The sequence below is a fragment of the Solanum verrucosum genome, unplaced genomic scaffold (genome assembly GCF_900185275.1).
Source record: "Solanum verrucosum unplaced genomic scaffold, falcon-dt-bn FXZP01000109.1, whole genome shotgun sequence".
Lineage (NCBI taxonomy): Eukaryota > Viridiplantae > Streptophyta > Magnoliopsida > Solanales > Solanaceae > Solanum > Solanum verrucosum.
The window spans coordinates 47,878-64,538 of NW_026020594.1; the positions used below are offsets into that span (position 1 = coordinate 47,878).

The 16,661-nt window shown below is 29.7% G+C and overlaps 1 protein-coding gene across 1 annotated transcript; it reads right to left on the reverse strand.

Moving 5' to 3' along the window:
- Positions 1-6,281: 6,281 nt before the first annotated feature.
- On the reverse strand, positions 6,282-12,301 carry LOC125811296 (thermospermine synthase ACAULIS5-like). The gene is made up of 10 exons (XM_049490802.1): positions 12,175-12,301; positions 12,027-12,093; positions 11,834-11,928; positions 9,962-10,064; positions 9,012-9,100; positions 8,454-8,613; positions 8,300-8,375; positions 8,056-8,114; positions 7,831-7,970; positions 6,282-6,386 (listed from the first exon to the last, which is right to left on the reverse strand). Exons 1-10 carry the CDS (start codon positions 12,279-12,281, stop codon positions 6,326-6,328), a joined length of 957 nt encoding a protein of 318 aa, XP_049346759.1. The 5' UTR covers positions 12,282-12,301; the 3' UTR covers positions 6,282-6,325.
- Positions 12,302-16,661: the final 4,360 nt, after the last annotated feature.

Consider the following 16,661-nt stretch of genomic DNA (forward strand, 5'->3'; position numbering starts at 1 on the left):
CCACTCTCCTCGCTCTCCTAATCTCGCTCGCCACTCTCCTCCCTATAACATGTAGCTACAAATCGTAATTAGCAAATTATAGCTATGAAGCGTAAATAAGCTATTTTTGAGTGACATGCGACAGTTCCCCTAAGTTATAAACTAGACCTATCCAAATGGGCTCTAGGTTGAGCTCCTAAATTTATCAGAATTGAGTTTTATGGGGTTGAGTTTAATTTTTTTTATTAAAACTTATTTAATTTAGTGGATTTTAAATTAATTTATATACACTTGCTACATTTTACCTTTGACATTGCGTTTTTACAACTAGCTTGGGTAAAAATAATGCATGAAGAGACTTGGGAATTTTTTTTTAAAAAAAAGAGAAGTAAGAAGGAATAAATGTGGTTGGGCTATTCCTTCTCAGAGGACACGGGTTCAAGTTTTATATCTGAATATTTTTTGATAGAGAGCGTTTTTTCTTGAATGAGGTCTTATGTGGTGCAAATCTAAAATAATCGCTTTGATATGAATATCGAATATCGAATATCGAATGAAAAGTTAATAAAAAAATAATGCATTGGGTGAGGGTGGGGCATTTATTTAAGTTGGAAAAACTAGAAAGAGAGACAGAACCGCACGTGCACCACTTGCCTTGCTTCTATAACTCACCCCACGTGCGCTCTTATACTCTTCCACTCTATTAATGGAGTCGTCTGGAATTTAAATAAGCCACAAAAAAATAAAAGTGATCAAAATAAATCACTATTCTAGTAAGTAACTAAAATAGATTTAATGGAAGAAAAAATTTCGTTTTATACAATATTCTAAGCGTTTTCCGTTATTCTCATAACGTGTATATTTTAATATATAACGGAACTATTTTTTATACCTTGTAAAATGGAACTATTTCTTACACTTTGTAAAGTGGAAGTTTTTCTTACACTTTGTAAAGTAGAAGTTTTTCTTACACTTTGTAAAGTGAAAGTTTTTCTTACACTTTAAGAAAAGTTATTTTATCTGTACATTGTGTATAACGTAAAGTGAGAAGAAATACCGAATCTCAATCTATAAGAGTCCAAAATCTTTTACTCCAAGAATCAAAGGATTAGTCAAATATATATGAAAGATTTATAGAATTCCTTTAGGTAAATTAAAATTAATTATAAAAATAATATTCTCTCAAACAACATCATTCGGGTTCCACTGGCTCGCGAGCAACAATCTACACCACACTATTTCATCAGTACAAACATAGATGTGATGGTGTCTAGCTTGTGTTTGGACATACGATATGAAGTCATGATTTATAATTAATGATTGAATATGCAATTTGAAATTATGATTTAAAATTTAATTTCAAATTCTCCAAAAAGCATGATTCGGAATTTCAACTTTTGAAATGTAAAATTTGATGCATATATATATATATATATATATATATATATATATATAAAAAGAGACACATCATTCTGAATTTCGCGAAAGTAACCTTTCTTGAAATGTAAAATTTTCTTCCACTTTACAAAGTGTAAGAAAAATTTACACTTTACAAAGTGTAAGAAATAGTTCTGTTTTACCTCTCGTTTTACAAGGTGTAAAAAAGTTCTGTTATATATTAAAATATACACGTTATGAGATTAACGAAAAACGTTTGGAATATTGCATAAAACGGAATTTTTTCTTCCACCAAACCTATTTTAGTTACTTACTAGAATAGTGATTTATTTTGGTCACTTTTATCTTTTTGTGGCTGATTTAAGTTTCGAACTCCTATTAATGTACTTTTTTCTGCTTCTCTCAGGAGTAACAGGGGGAGGGGATGACAAAAAAGAGTTTTTTCCTGTCATTCCCAAAATAATGTTTATTTAATATTTTTTTCGATATTGATATTTGTATTGGAGTTTCATTCAGTGGTGGATTCAGGATTCGAAGAAACATAATTTTATTAATAAACATTTTGGGTACAAATCTATTTATTCCTTAAGTTTTCTCATCTAATATTTCTCTCTGATTTGAGAGTCATTAGTAGTGTATTTCTCAAACGTAGGATAATTTAAACCTTCTTGTGATTTATTTGATCTCCATGTAAAGAGGATTTTGTGGATCTTCTTGAATCACATAGTTGTCAAGAAGAGTATGACCACTGCCTGATCTCATCTTTATAAATATTTCCTGAATTTGTGGATTTTTCGAAATGTTTTTTCAAGTGAATATAATACAATTTATTGAGTAGAGAGTTCTAACTAGGATTGAACACGTCTTATAGAGTTTCAACTGAAATTGAACTTTGAACGCACACTACACCAAAAGTATCTTTAGCGTCAATTAATTAACGACAATAGCTTAATTAATTGTTGCTAAATATTTTTATTTAGAGGCAAATAATACTCTTTGTAAATGTCCCTAAAGCTTATAGTGACATTGGATTCAATGACAATTAACTAATGTCGGTAAAAGTTTTAACACTCTTTGTTAATGTGCATATTTATTGCCTCTAAAAATTATTTTTGTTGTAGACTCTCATAAAATTTTGATGTCTACAAATGTCCCCTACTTCAAGGCATGTCAGAGTTTAGACTTGATGAAACTCAAAGACGAGACTTGATATAAGTAACGACATGTTTCAGTCGTTAAACAAAAGCCAACGGGAAAAAAGTTTGGGTCAAAAAAAAATTCCGTAGTAACGTGGGATTTCCTTGCCTAGTCCAAAATTGGATGAAATCGGAGTCATGTGAGTCTAGGAAAATCTGGTAACAATTGAGAGATCTAATAATGAATTTGATCGCATGAATGGATAGCTAAGACGTTAAGGATACCGTACGACTTTACAGAATTGAATTCGGGCGAGTAGAACACCCGAAATTAATCTTAGCGGGAACAGGTAGTTTCTGAGTGTTATGGGATGAAGGTGTGTTGTGAAATGGGGGTTTGAAACTCTTAAATCGACTCACTGGTTCCGTGCAAGTCGCCAGGGCGGGATTATTTTCGCCAGGGCGGGGCCACCATAGCGGGCCAGTCGCGAATTAAGTCGGAAATAAACTCCAAAATCGTTATTTTCTACAAGTTTCATTCTTGAGAGCTAGGAGACGACCCCATGTGTGTTCTTGATGGTTTTTCACCATTGTTGAGGCTAAAGGTAGGATTTTAACTCCTTGAATCTATTTTTTGATCCGTAGAATGTAAATTCATGGGTAATTATTGTTGGGGGAGAGTTCTGGATATTTTGAATCATTAACTAGTGTGACTTATAATATTTTTGATTTAGTTTCTAAATATGTAAATTTATCTCAAAAAGATTAAAGATTCTCCGTCTGTCAAATTCACACCAAATATTAGTTAGTTTAATCCTCGTACTCCAAATCAAGCCAAGCAAATTAATTAGTTAATGAAATGTACTTTGCCTAGAATTTATCTAATATTGAATATTCTTACAAAAAAAATACAACGGATATTAGTTAATGAGATGGTTAAAAGAGGGCACAATAAATGTATAGGGATAGTTTCAATTATATACAATAAATAATTAGTTTACAACAAATATAATCATATTTTTATTTACATAAAAAAAATATAGCCAAAAGTCCTAAAGAGTATACATTGACTATACAATATATATGGCTTACCTATACATAAGATATACACTGACTATACATTATGATATGCTCAAAAAGTTGAATATAGCTTAATTATAAATGAAGTATATGTTGGCTATACATGAAGTATTACACTGCCTATTCAATCTCGACCAACTCTAAATCGCCTCTAAACAATCCTAATTTTTTATGATCAAAGTAAATATTCTTTGACTGTCCAAATAAAAACTAAGACAAATAAATTAAAAGGCATGATGTAATAAATAATCTACACACAAAAGCTCTAATTTTCTACACGAAAATTAATTTGTACTAGTATTTATCAAGTATTGTTTATGTTTCAAAACTTTGTACATATATTTTTAGGAAAAATGCATAAATTCTCTCTTGAACTTGTTCTAAAAAATCACTTACACTTAAATTATCACGATGATCTATTATGCTCATTTATTATTCAAAAGTGAACTCAATAACACCCTAAGACATACAACACCACTCTCACGCTGGGAGATGTATTACAATCGCACCACATCAATGTCATCTCAATGTCATATCAGATGCCAAGTCAGATTTAGAAAATACAATGCTCTATGTTATCGAATTACTTCTTCTTCACTGAACACCACCATCGAACCCCTATTGCCACTGTCAGTACCAAATTCATATATTTCAACATCAAAAAACAAAATAATCGTCAATTTCACCACCTACAATCAAATCTACTATCGAAATCCATACCATCACCATCGTCTCTACACAAATTGTAAAGAACCACCATAACAATCAACACTCATCACCAAAATCACATTATCACAATATAAACATACAAACTCACCATCAAATATCACCACCACTATTATCAATATCGATTTCTTCTTCTTCACCACCTTCAATTTCCCTTTTTTCCACCCTCCATCCACCACCAACAAATCCTTCACTATATCTTTTAAAATTCAACAATCAGTGTTACCAATCACCAACAAAGCTGACATCACCACCAATTTCTTCAACCTTTCTTCATTGATTTTTTGACAAGGTGAGAGATCTCTTTATTAGAGTGAAGTAAAAGAGAGACCGGATATGATGGATGTGGTGAAACCGCTAAAAATAAAAATAGAATTTATGAAGAAATTAAGTTGATTTTTGTGACAAGGTGAGAGATCTCTTTATTAGAGTGAAATAAAAGAGAGACCGGATATGATGGATGTGGTGAAACTGGTAAGAATAAAAATAGAATTTATGAGAAATTAAGTTGATTTTTTGACAAGGTGAGAGATCTCTTTATTAGAGTGAAATAAAAGAGAGACCGAATATGATGGATGTGGTGAAATCAGTAAGAATAAAAATAGAATTTATGAAGAAATTAAGTTATAGAGAATTGAGAAGAAGAAGAAAAAGAGGAGGAGGAGGAGGAGGAGGGTGGCGTGTGAAGAAAAAAGAGACATTGGGGCTGGATTGTAAGGAGGATTTTGATTTTGATTATATTTTTTTAACTTTAATTTTTATCTAATGCACATATTATTATTTTTTAAAATTATTTTGTCACGTCAATTTTAGAGAGTAAATAAATTCACTTTTAAATAGTAAAGGTATATTATAGATCGCTATGTTAATTTAAGCATGTATACAATTTTTTTAGATAAATTCAAGAAGGAATCCATGCCAATTTACTCCCTCGGTTTCATTTTACTGGGCCCCTATGCCAAAAATAAATGTTCATTTTATTTGTCCATTTTAACAAATCAAGATAATTTTATTTTAAAAAAATTAATATTAACCATAGTATTAAATGACTACATAAAATAGTAATAATCAAATTTAAAGTTCTAAAACAACACTAAAATTAATTTAATAAAATATACCTCTAATTAAGATTTTCTAAAAAGGATGTATATCTATAAGGGAGCAAATAATATAAAACAAAAGGAGTAATTAATTTTTTAATGGATATGCAATAAGCTAAAATAACACTTATTTTCGGACAAGAAAGTATCGACTTGTATCAAACCACTGAAGAATAGTCTTTACCTATTCGTTTGCCTTCAAGTTTAAGTCACCTCGACCTGCTAAATGTAAGAAGTAATATTGAGACAATTGCAAAGGAAACATTTTTTCTTCAAGTAGGGATTTTGTAAATTTATCAGCTAATTAATTTTTAGAATCCATAAATTCTAATAAAAAATTAATATTTTCAACATGATTTCTAATAAAATGATATATGATATTAATATGTTTTGCCTTAGAATGATCCACAATATATTTAGATAGGCTATGGCACTAGTATTATTACAATATGTGTAGAATGATGATCTCTAATTTTATTGTTGTTATCACTATTTCATCCAATACGTTCTGGCGATGGTCATTCTCTTTCCTCAGTCAGCTCATCCCAAGTCCAAGCAAGTCCTATATGACTTGGGGTTTGCTATAGGAAAATTCTAAACGCTGAAAAGATCGCTTATGTAATGTGTAAATATTTTGTGTATTTTACATGGATACAGTGTAACAAATAAAGGATTTTGCGGCAATAATATAATTGTCAATATATTCTACTTAGTAATAATGATATAATATGACCAACACTCTATATAAATATCACTAAAAATTTTAGTGACTCTGAATACAAGAGTATTAACTTAGTTGCGACAATAAATATTACCGCTAATGTCTGTTACGCATAAAAATATATATAGTTCATAGAAACTAAACTGAATTTTTAGACTTTATTGGTAGTTGTCAGCAGCAAGCAATCAATGGCCATGGAGGGACTTCTCATTCTCTTCTGTCAAAACATTAGTCTCATTCATGAGCCTGCAACAAGGAAAGTAAAAAAAATCAAATATACATATTTATTGCAATTTGTATTAAAAAAATAATTATGTTGTCAACAATGAGTCAAAAGATTAAGTACTCCTAGATTTGAATTATTTATATTGTCAAATCACTAAATTAAAATACAACTAAAGCATCCAAGTAAACAAATTAGTAAAGTAATATAACCTTTGAATATTTTTAACAAATACACATTTAAGTGATGAAAAATATTTTTTGATGTCTGGTTGATGATGAGTAAATAATAAAAAGATTAAAAATTATATTAGCAAATTGGGAAGTGTTTTGACTAAACTATTAGTTATAGGATTAATAATAATGTACTTATAAGGCATCGTTGGGATTCACTCCGCAATTATACATCCAAGTATGTAATAGTTTTAACGTGTAGATAATGATCATTATTAAGGGATTTAAAATGCGCAAAGACATTACATAGTGTCTTAGACTATAAAAATAGACCTTCCCTTCTCTTATAACTCATCTCAATTTTGTCTCACCACTACCAAATTCGTATAAACAAGGCTTTTTCTTTTTCTATCGGACTACAAAGCAATTGTTGAAATGTGATCAACCTTGTTCTTTTTTTTAAAAAAAAAAAAAAGAGTTTTTGATTTGTGCACGTGATGCATGAATTTAATTAATTCATGTATTTAGGATATTAGTGTAAGTTGAATACATGTATTGTTGAATATATGATGCATAACCTAACTACTAGGATGGTTCTATAAATCCCTAGATATAAAATATAAGTCAAGAAGATAGAAAAAGACAAAAAAACCCAAGTAGATAGAAGTTCACTTGTATTCAAAGAGTGATTGATTATGTAAGCAAGTTAAGAAAAATAAAGAAGAATCATTTCCTTTACTTGTCTTAAAAAATTAAATTGAATGATTTAAGAGTGTTTCTCCTTTTCCTATTTTTCAACATTTGGTATATATGATCAAGACCACTTTCCTTTATGGAGAATTTGAATTTTCAAAAAATTCGAAAGAATTAGTATATATTTAATTTAGAACAAAATAAAAATGAGTGAGTTAGATTTATTATGTACACAAGTAGAGTAAAGTAAAGAAGAATCGTTTCCTTTACTTATCTTTCAAAAAAAGAGGTGATTGAAAGTGTTTTTCTTCTCTATTTTCCAGCAACAACTTCGTCAAGAATTGCTTAATTAGTAAGAATTCCTTTTCTTTTATGTTCATTTATTTTCCAATTCATTTCAATTATCATTACAAGCAAGTCTTTTAGCATATAAAAACTAATAATATTTAATCATTATAATTTGTGTGTACGTTCTTGACCTTCAAATATAGATTTCGATCCGATTATCATCCAAAATTACAGATTTAGGGATTAAAATATGACATTCGATTTATCAAAAAAATATATATAAAGTAAAGTGGAAGTATTGATTGAGACTTACGTTGTATGAACAGTCTTGTTCATAACGGTAAAAGCAAGCATGAAAGCAGCATCAATAAATTGCAAATCTGATCCTTTAATCCTCTCTTTAATCCTGTTGTTAATCACCTCAGCATCTAGTTTCAATGGTTGATCTGAAGCCTGTAGGATAATTAAGCCACTGATTATGAATTTAATTAATTAAGGGATAGAGTACTAATTTATTATGAGGTTTTAATTGACTAACCAAAACCCATCCACGTGTATCAGCCAAAGATGGAACATGAGCGGTGTAAGCTATAACATCTGCATGACGATTTATAAATATTTGGTGTAGTAATATTGCATAACAAGGATAAATAAATATGAGAAGATTTATAGTATAACGAAAAATAATTTTAAAAAAATTATGGGAATAAATTTGTGTTTTCATGAAAGAAGAGAGGGATTTTATTTTCATGACAAATTGAAACGGAGAGAATAGCGTTTACGGTTGAAGACTTGTTTAGCAGTATTGTAAACTGATGAGAAGAAGGCCTGATGTGAGAGAACTCCAGCAAAACCAGCCTGCAAGAACAAGTGGCAATATATAATTAATTAAGTTAAATTACTTGTTAAGAATATGGTTTAAAGAAGTTAATTAACCTGAGTTACAAAGATGCCATTGTGATCAAGTTTGGGCTTAATAATATGTTGGTAAAAAGATTTGAGGTAAAGATGATTGCAAGGCCCTCCTTCCCTTGGATCACATAAGTCTCCAACTATCACATCATACTTATACTCATCACTCTTCTCCAGCTCCACCCTAATGCACAAGATATAATTAGAATATTTAAAGATTGATAGAAAAATCGGAAACATTTTTAAACTTGATGCAAATTATTAGTTTCATGTCTGAATTATTGACAGTCTTAAAAATACTTATTTATTTGACTAATTGAACTTAGATACACTCTGATCTTGGTGAAATACATCCCTAAATTCGACACTGTTGCAACAATTTCCTCACTTATTTATTAAAAGTCACATGATTATACAAGAATTTGAAACTACTTGCTATGCCATGCAGCAGATCGAGGGTGTTTTTAAGTTCAGCTAGTCAAATAGAGACAAAACTAATTCACACCAAATTTAGAGGTATTTTCGATACTTTGCAATATATTCTAATTGACAAAGATAGATATTAGATGGTTTTAGGCTTACTTAGCATCATTGATGATGACATGAAGCCTACAATCGGCAAAAGCTTCTTGATTTGCCATAAGATGTTTACGGCAAATATTCACAACTTCCTGAAAATACACAAATATTATTCATTGTATACTTTAGGAGATTGAGTGCTTAATCACAAGTTAAATTGTGTAATATCATTATTTCATTATAACGATTTGAATTTTCTCAGACTAAATTTTCGTTTTTTTACTTCTTTATATAATAATATTCTACCTATTAATTATAATGGGACATTCTATGTAGAATTACATTTCTATAATAATTATACTTAAATATTGTGTAATAATATTTTATAAAAAAATATATTATGTATAAAAGATAAAAAATAAATATATATTTATGTTAATTATCACCAAGTTTAGCATAGACATATAATATTGACCGGGCAAGTTGTTGTGCGAAGCATGAATAAGGTGGATTTTTCCGTGGGTCCTCACCATCTGAATCAATTCTGAACGAATAGTATTTTATCTGGCTTTGTTATTATTACAGTGTTATCTGCACCCAGCCAGTAAGTAGAGATATGGAGAGAGGGGACAACTTTGTCGCGGACCTTTCTTTGCTTTCTTTTATGAACTCCACTGGTCGTCCATGGATTAGTGTTATGCACTCAGAAAATTTCAAATATAAATATTTAAAAGAAAAAAATTGTGTCTAAATGGGTGTCCTTCAGTTATGGTCCTAACTTTATAAGAAAAAGACGGTTGGTGTTTGCCTTCTTCTTCTTCTTTGTTTTTACATTCATATTCTCTCTATTTTTCAATTAAAATTAGTTAATAAATATATTCCTCTTTTTGATATTACTAATATCTTTTTTGCTTAATTTTATTCGTAACATCTAAATAAGATTTAAAAACATCAAATATCAGTATAGATACAATTGGGAAAGAACAAACAAGAAATAGAAGAGATATAATTACTTGATCAATATCAGAGATGACAACTTTGTGAATGCTGTCATGTTTAAGAGCCTCTCTTGCAGCTGACCCTTCTCCTCCCACCATGATAAACACTCTTCTTGGACTGATCATTATTATATTATATCCAAAATAAAACAATTCAACAAAAAAAAAACAATGTTAATGGAGTAGAAAAATGAAAAACAAATTAAAATTACCAAGGGTTATATGTAATGGGATAAATGTTAGGACCGAAATAAGCAGGTGTAATGCGGAAGTTAGCAAAGCAAACCTCGAAAGACCATGAGTAAGAAGACAAACGAGAAATATACAAAGACACAAAGATTTAACGTGGTTCGGTCAATCGACCTACGTCCACAAAGGAGATGAGCAATCCACCATATAAACATGAGAGTACAAAATATAGAGAGAAATAACTTCAACCAATTCACTCGAAATGCATGGGAGGTTCACACAAGTGATAACGTATCAAGCTTGTGACCCACAAACTCTCCCCCTTAACCAAAAGCCCTTAAGACTACATTGTGAATGCTAATTAAGTTAGAAGGAACAAACCTATATTTATAGAGTCCTAAACTTTTCCTACAAGAAAAGGACTAGTAAAATATTAAAACTTTTTTCCTAAAAGGAAAACCTATTTATGATAAGAAATCAGGGCAAATAAACCCCAACAATAAATAGGATGTCTGTCTAGTGATATAATAGTTTACTCGAAAAAGAGATAAGAGAAAATTATTTATTATTCAAGAACTAAAGGAGGACATCCTTACAATTTAATTTAAGGGGATATATTGGACTAAAATTTACTATGGATCTCGATCGATCAGTATAAATATATCTTGTGTCAATTTGATTTTAGCATTTTCAGTTTTTGTACTACTTTGTAGTTTCTATAGGTGTGTTTCATATAGTAGTAGTCAAGTAGAAAATAAAAAGAAGGCAATTCACCCCACCTGATCTTTTTGCATTTTCAATATAGCAAAGTCTAACAACTATCTATCTAATAGCAGGTGAAAAAAAGATCATGCTAAGGTTTCTTCTCTTGTGAACATGAAGTTTAAACTCTTTAAACAAATGAGAACAATAGCCTTCAAGGCTACACAAGAAGAAGAAATGAAGTAGCTCTAATCACCACAACTATTATATTGTGGACTCTATTTAGTTACAAGATATAAATAAATAAAAATAACATAAAAGGTAAATAATTTTTTTTGCCTATTTTGTGTTGAACAAGATCATAGTACTGTTGCAAATAAAACGTTTGTGTCGAGACAAGTTTGTACTTATTTTGCTTATTTGAAGTTTGTACTCATTTTTAGTAGCTTTGTACCATCGCCCACTAGGTCATGGAATTAGATATTTATATCGTTTCTTCTGTTCCGTTGTTTATTTTCATATTTTGTTGTTATTTTTTGTTGATTTAAAGGTTTCAGCCAATTGGCCCTGTTACTTGCCGTTTGGGGCTATAAATTGGCTTACCTGCCTGTGGATTTTGGTAGGCGCTATCACAATTTGAGTTTTTGGATCGTCACAAACACTTTTTCAATCCAATGGGTCTGAACTAAATCCACTATGGATCCCAATCAATATAATAATATCTTGTATCAATTCTACTTTAGCATTTTCAGTTCAATACTTTTTAAATTTTTGTAAGTGTGTATCATATAGTCAACTACTAGAACCTATTAATCGACTAGAATTTTTTTTTAAAAAAAAACATAACAATTTTTTTATTTTTTATTTTTTAAAAAGGCAATTCACCCCTCCTCCCTCCTCTTGCACTTTCATCGAGTATCGAACATCAAATTAAAAATAAAAAAAGCAAAAACAATGTACACTAGCCAGAGACATAAAATGAGATAAGTAGTATACTTGTCATGAAGTAAGAGAGCAGGATGAATCAAGCTTTCATGGTATATAAACTCATCTTTTTCAGCACTCTGCATTTTTCCATCTATCACCAAAACCTACATAAAAAATCATATATACACATTACACACAAATTATTAATTTCTTACAAAATTCTAAAAAAAGGCAACATACAAAATTTCAGTAGCCGACTAACCTTTCCAAAGTGCTTTGTGTCTAAAAGTATCACATCTTGAAACTTGGTGGTTGCTTTGTACAAGACACTACAACATTTGATGGTTACACTTTTTTTTTATTCTACAAATTAATTAAAATCTTTATGTACTTTACAAGTGTTAAATTACCTGTTTATAGCTAAAGACCATTTGAGATCTACTTCAAGAGACTCTTCAAACCACTCAACATTCTTTCCATTTGAGTCAACAATTTCATTCTCAATTGTTTGCTCCATTTTTCAATTAAAAAAAAAAAGTAAATGAAAGCCCTCTTTATTAGTTGGAGCAATATGCTATAAGCTCTACTTAATATATATTTTGAGATAGATGTCAAAGTTTTTATAGCATTTCAAGTTTGTCTTTGGATTTAAAGAGATGAATAGGAAGATTATCTAAATCTAATTCCTTTTTTAATTATGAAAGTCAAGTCAATATTTTCTTTATGAATTAATTACTTTATTCAATTCATTACACACTTCACTTAATCCTAGAAAAATATGGATGTCTATAATCTACCTATAAATTTAGAGGGCATGAGGAAAGAATAAATTGAATGTGTCAAACCTTTTTTTAAGTTTGGAAAAAGGACAAAAAAATACACCTATTATTTGGTAAATAGTTTTAAAATTTTCCTCCCCCACTATTATTTCTATTACTAATATTATCCCTCGGACACATACTATTAACTATATATTTAGATACATTGTTTATCATGGAATAATTTTTTATTTAGTTTTAATAAAAAATTTAATAGGTCATATATTCATTTATGTGTCGGTTTACTTATATGGTAAATAATTTAGTGTATAGAATTTTAGTTTATATGTAGAGGATTAAATCATCAATTCTTATAAGTATAAAAAAATTTATTCACAGTCTAAAATAAAAATTGGACTACCCATCGGTATGATTGTAGCACAAGATTAAATAATTTATCTTGATTATGGGAATTGTGAAGTTCTGATTTCTTTTGGTAGTGCATTATGTATGTATTGAACATGACCGAGTAGAGATGGATATTTTAGACAGACTGGTAAATTCATATTCTCTAAATTGTTATATGTACTTATATTTTCAATCTCGACGTAATTATTACGAATTATATATATATATATATATATATATATATATATATATATATATTAATTATCATTTTGATTTTTTAAAAGGTGAGATTCTTAAATAGATCAGTATGTCTTATAGATTGGACAATAATAATACAAATTGATGAAATAATAAGTTAGTTGATAAAATTCATGTCAGTTGTCACATTATCACTACAACAACCAAAAAAACTTTTAGTGGCAATATTTATTATCACTAAAACAATTAGCGGCAATGAAGTTAATGTCATTGATCTAGAGTTGCTAAAACCTTTAACGACAATTATATAAATGGATGATTGTAAGTGCTCTTATTCATATAATATAACAACAATTATATTATTGTGGCAATATCTTTATTTGTTGTCGTGTATAGAAATTAATTTATTAATCAATATTTGTAATCTTAACAAGGGAAGTTATATACGTGTTTAATGAGAAATTTCGTAATATAAATGGAGGAGGACAATTACAAATTTCTAGTGGAATGGTTTGTATGGTAAAACTAATTCAAATCACATTTCAAATTACTTTCATAATAATGAGCTTCAGTAATTAATTTTATGGTCTCTACTAAGATCATATTTTATTAGGACTCAAAATTTATTTTGTGGTCTCTACTATGGTGATATTTTCTTAGGACACAAAAATTTATTTCTTGGTAGAAAAGGAAAGAGACTCATTTTTGTTTAGATTTTTTACCGGGAAAACATGCCTATAGGGTTCCTTCTAACCTAAAAACGATAAATACCTAAAGAGAACGACTATTAATTTGAGATCACTGAAGACTACATAACTGTAGTCAAATTTGTGGACTTGCTTGAAGATATCTGCTCTCAGCCAGATTTGTGAATTAATTTGAAGATTTATGCTTTGTGAACTAGCTTGAAGATTTTTGCTCACACTTGAGAAGTATTTCTTGAATTAAAAAAAGGGAAAAGGGTAAAAAATACCCCTCAACTTTGGTTTATTAGTTGACAATGCTCTTACCGTTAAAATGAAGTTATTCTTACCCCTGCCGTCTACAAACTTGTCACTCGTGCCCCTCAATTGGATGGAAAATTTCAAATCAATAAAAATAACCTGATTTTACTTAAAATACTCAATTTTAACTCGATCTGACTCACCTAATCATATAACTCACTTCTCTTCATCTTCATCATTAGTCAATTCCAATAGAGGAATTGTAGCCGGTGAAACTGAAGTTAAACACATCGGAGCTCCGGCGACTAAGGGTATACAAAACCGAATCGAAAATCGAACCAAACCGCAAATCAAGTCAAACCGGAAAAAAAAACCCGACTAGTGGTTTGGTATTGGAAAAAAAAAACCCGACTATATTTGGGTTGGTTTGATTTTAACTAAAAAAAATCAACCCGAGACCAAACCAACCCGACATTATATATGTAATTTTAAAATTTTATTTTATACATAAAAATATTTACTTTGATATAATTTTAAAATATTTCTTATACTATTTCATAATTTTTATCTTTTAATATATTATTTCAAGTTTAAAACTTAGAATTCGGAATGGTCCAATAAAAATTATAGTTCATAGATGTTGATAATTATAATAAAACTTAAATCAAAATCAAATTAATACTAATGCAAAAAGAAATTCAATTCAACACAAAGAATGACAATAATATTGAATATTTGTTCTTTAGTTTTACATTGGTTTAGACAATTAAAATACATAATCTAATTTTAATTTTTCTTAAATATTTAGTAATGTAACTAATACTTATTAAACTTATTTTAGCATGATTTAGTACTTTTAAATTATGATCATTTTCATTATGACTTTGCAATATTTATTTTATATGATTATTTCATTACTTTTTTTATTGAATATTTTTGTGTCATCAGTACTTATCTCATATTTTGTGTTATTTTTTTTAAGAAACACCTTAGATAATTGTATTTTGGTTGGACTAAAAAAAATTTTGGAGCACAAGTTTTTTTTTTTTTTTTTTTTTTTTTTACCGTGGTTTCCGGGCGTCGCTTTGCGAACCCGACTAGCTGTACCCACCGGGTCCCGCTGTTTCAAGGCGGGTCCACCACGGTTAGTTCCACGGGGCCCTGGAGACGCGGCCGGTTTGTAATGCCTCCAGTGGCCCTGCTGGGGCTCGAACCGGCGACCTGAAGGACTTTGTCCCAGGCCTTTACCAGCTGAGCTACCCCTCAGGGTTTGGAGCACAAGTTAATTATATGTTTGTATGCAAACTTTACCGAAAAAATCCAAAAAATCTAAAAAAAATTCGAGGTTTATTAGTTTGGTTTGATTTATAAATTTAAAAATTCGACACAATGGTTTGGTTTGGTATTTGAAAAACCCGAATCAATCCGAGGTTGAAAAACCCGAAAAAATCCAATTTTTTTTAGTTTGGTTTGATTTATAAATTTAAAATTTTTACACAAATGATTTGGTTTGATATTTGAAAAATCAAAACCAATCCGGTCATGTACATCCCTTCCAGCGACAGTAAATGACCAAAGTCAATGTAGACGACAAGGATAGCTTCATTTTAACGATAAGGACATAATCAAAGTTTAAAGTGTATTTTTAACCCTTTTTCCTTAAAAAAAAATGCCAAGGCATCTGGAGGAAGGAGCACCAGCCGTGAGTATAGCCAAAAAAAAAAAAAAGCTTACACATGCACGGTAAGAGCTCCGTGATCTTAACTTTTACTTTTGATTTCACATACTCGGTGAGTCTTTATTAAATTTAATTATGACTAAGGGATCGTTTGATAGTGTATAAAAATAATACTAAATAGAATATTAGTAATACATGTATTAGTTATATTTATATTAATTACGCAAAAATTATTTTTATGCATTCTTTTTCTTGATACTAAATAGAGTGTTAGCAATGCATGTATTAGTTATACTTACATTAATTACGCATAAATTATTTTTATGCATTCTTTGTCTTGATACTAAATAGAGTGTTAGCAATGCATGTATTAGTTATACTTACATTAATTACGCATAAATTATTTTTATGCATTCTTTGTCTTGATGCATTAAAAAGATTATTTACAAAGATACTCTTCACTATTATGGTGGAAAAGATATAAAAAGGTATTGAAGGGCAATTGGATCTTTAATTGAATTAATGCATGCATTAAAATCATTTCAATGCTTATACCTAGAAATTCATGATATGAGCAATACACACCTTAATACACAATAGAGTGTATTAGTTATACATAAGTTGAAAAAGGGCACCAAACAAAGTGCTCCAAAGAAATCAGAAGAAAGGCTTCTGCCCCTTGGCGACTCGGAACGAATGGGAAGAAGAGAATCAGAATCCCAGGGAAAGAAATGATAGTAGTTTGTTGCACGGTCTCTCTATTGATTTATAGTTTGAGGATTCGTAAGATAATACAAATGCATACATTATTTTTCTTAATACACTATACCAAACGACCTCTAAAAGTGCTGCATGGAAACGAGGCAGTGCTATTGTCACTTTTCTTCATTTATATACAAAAAATGTGAATG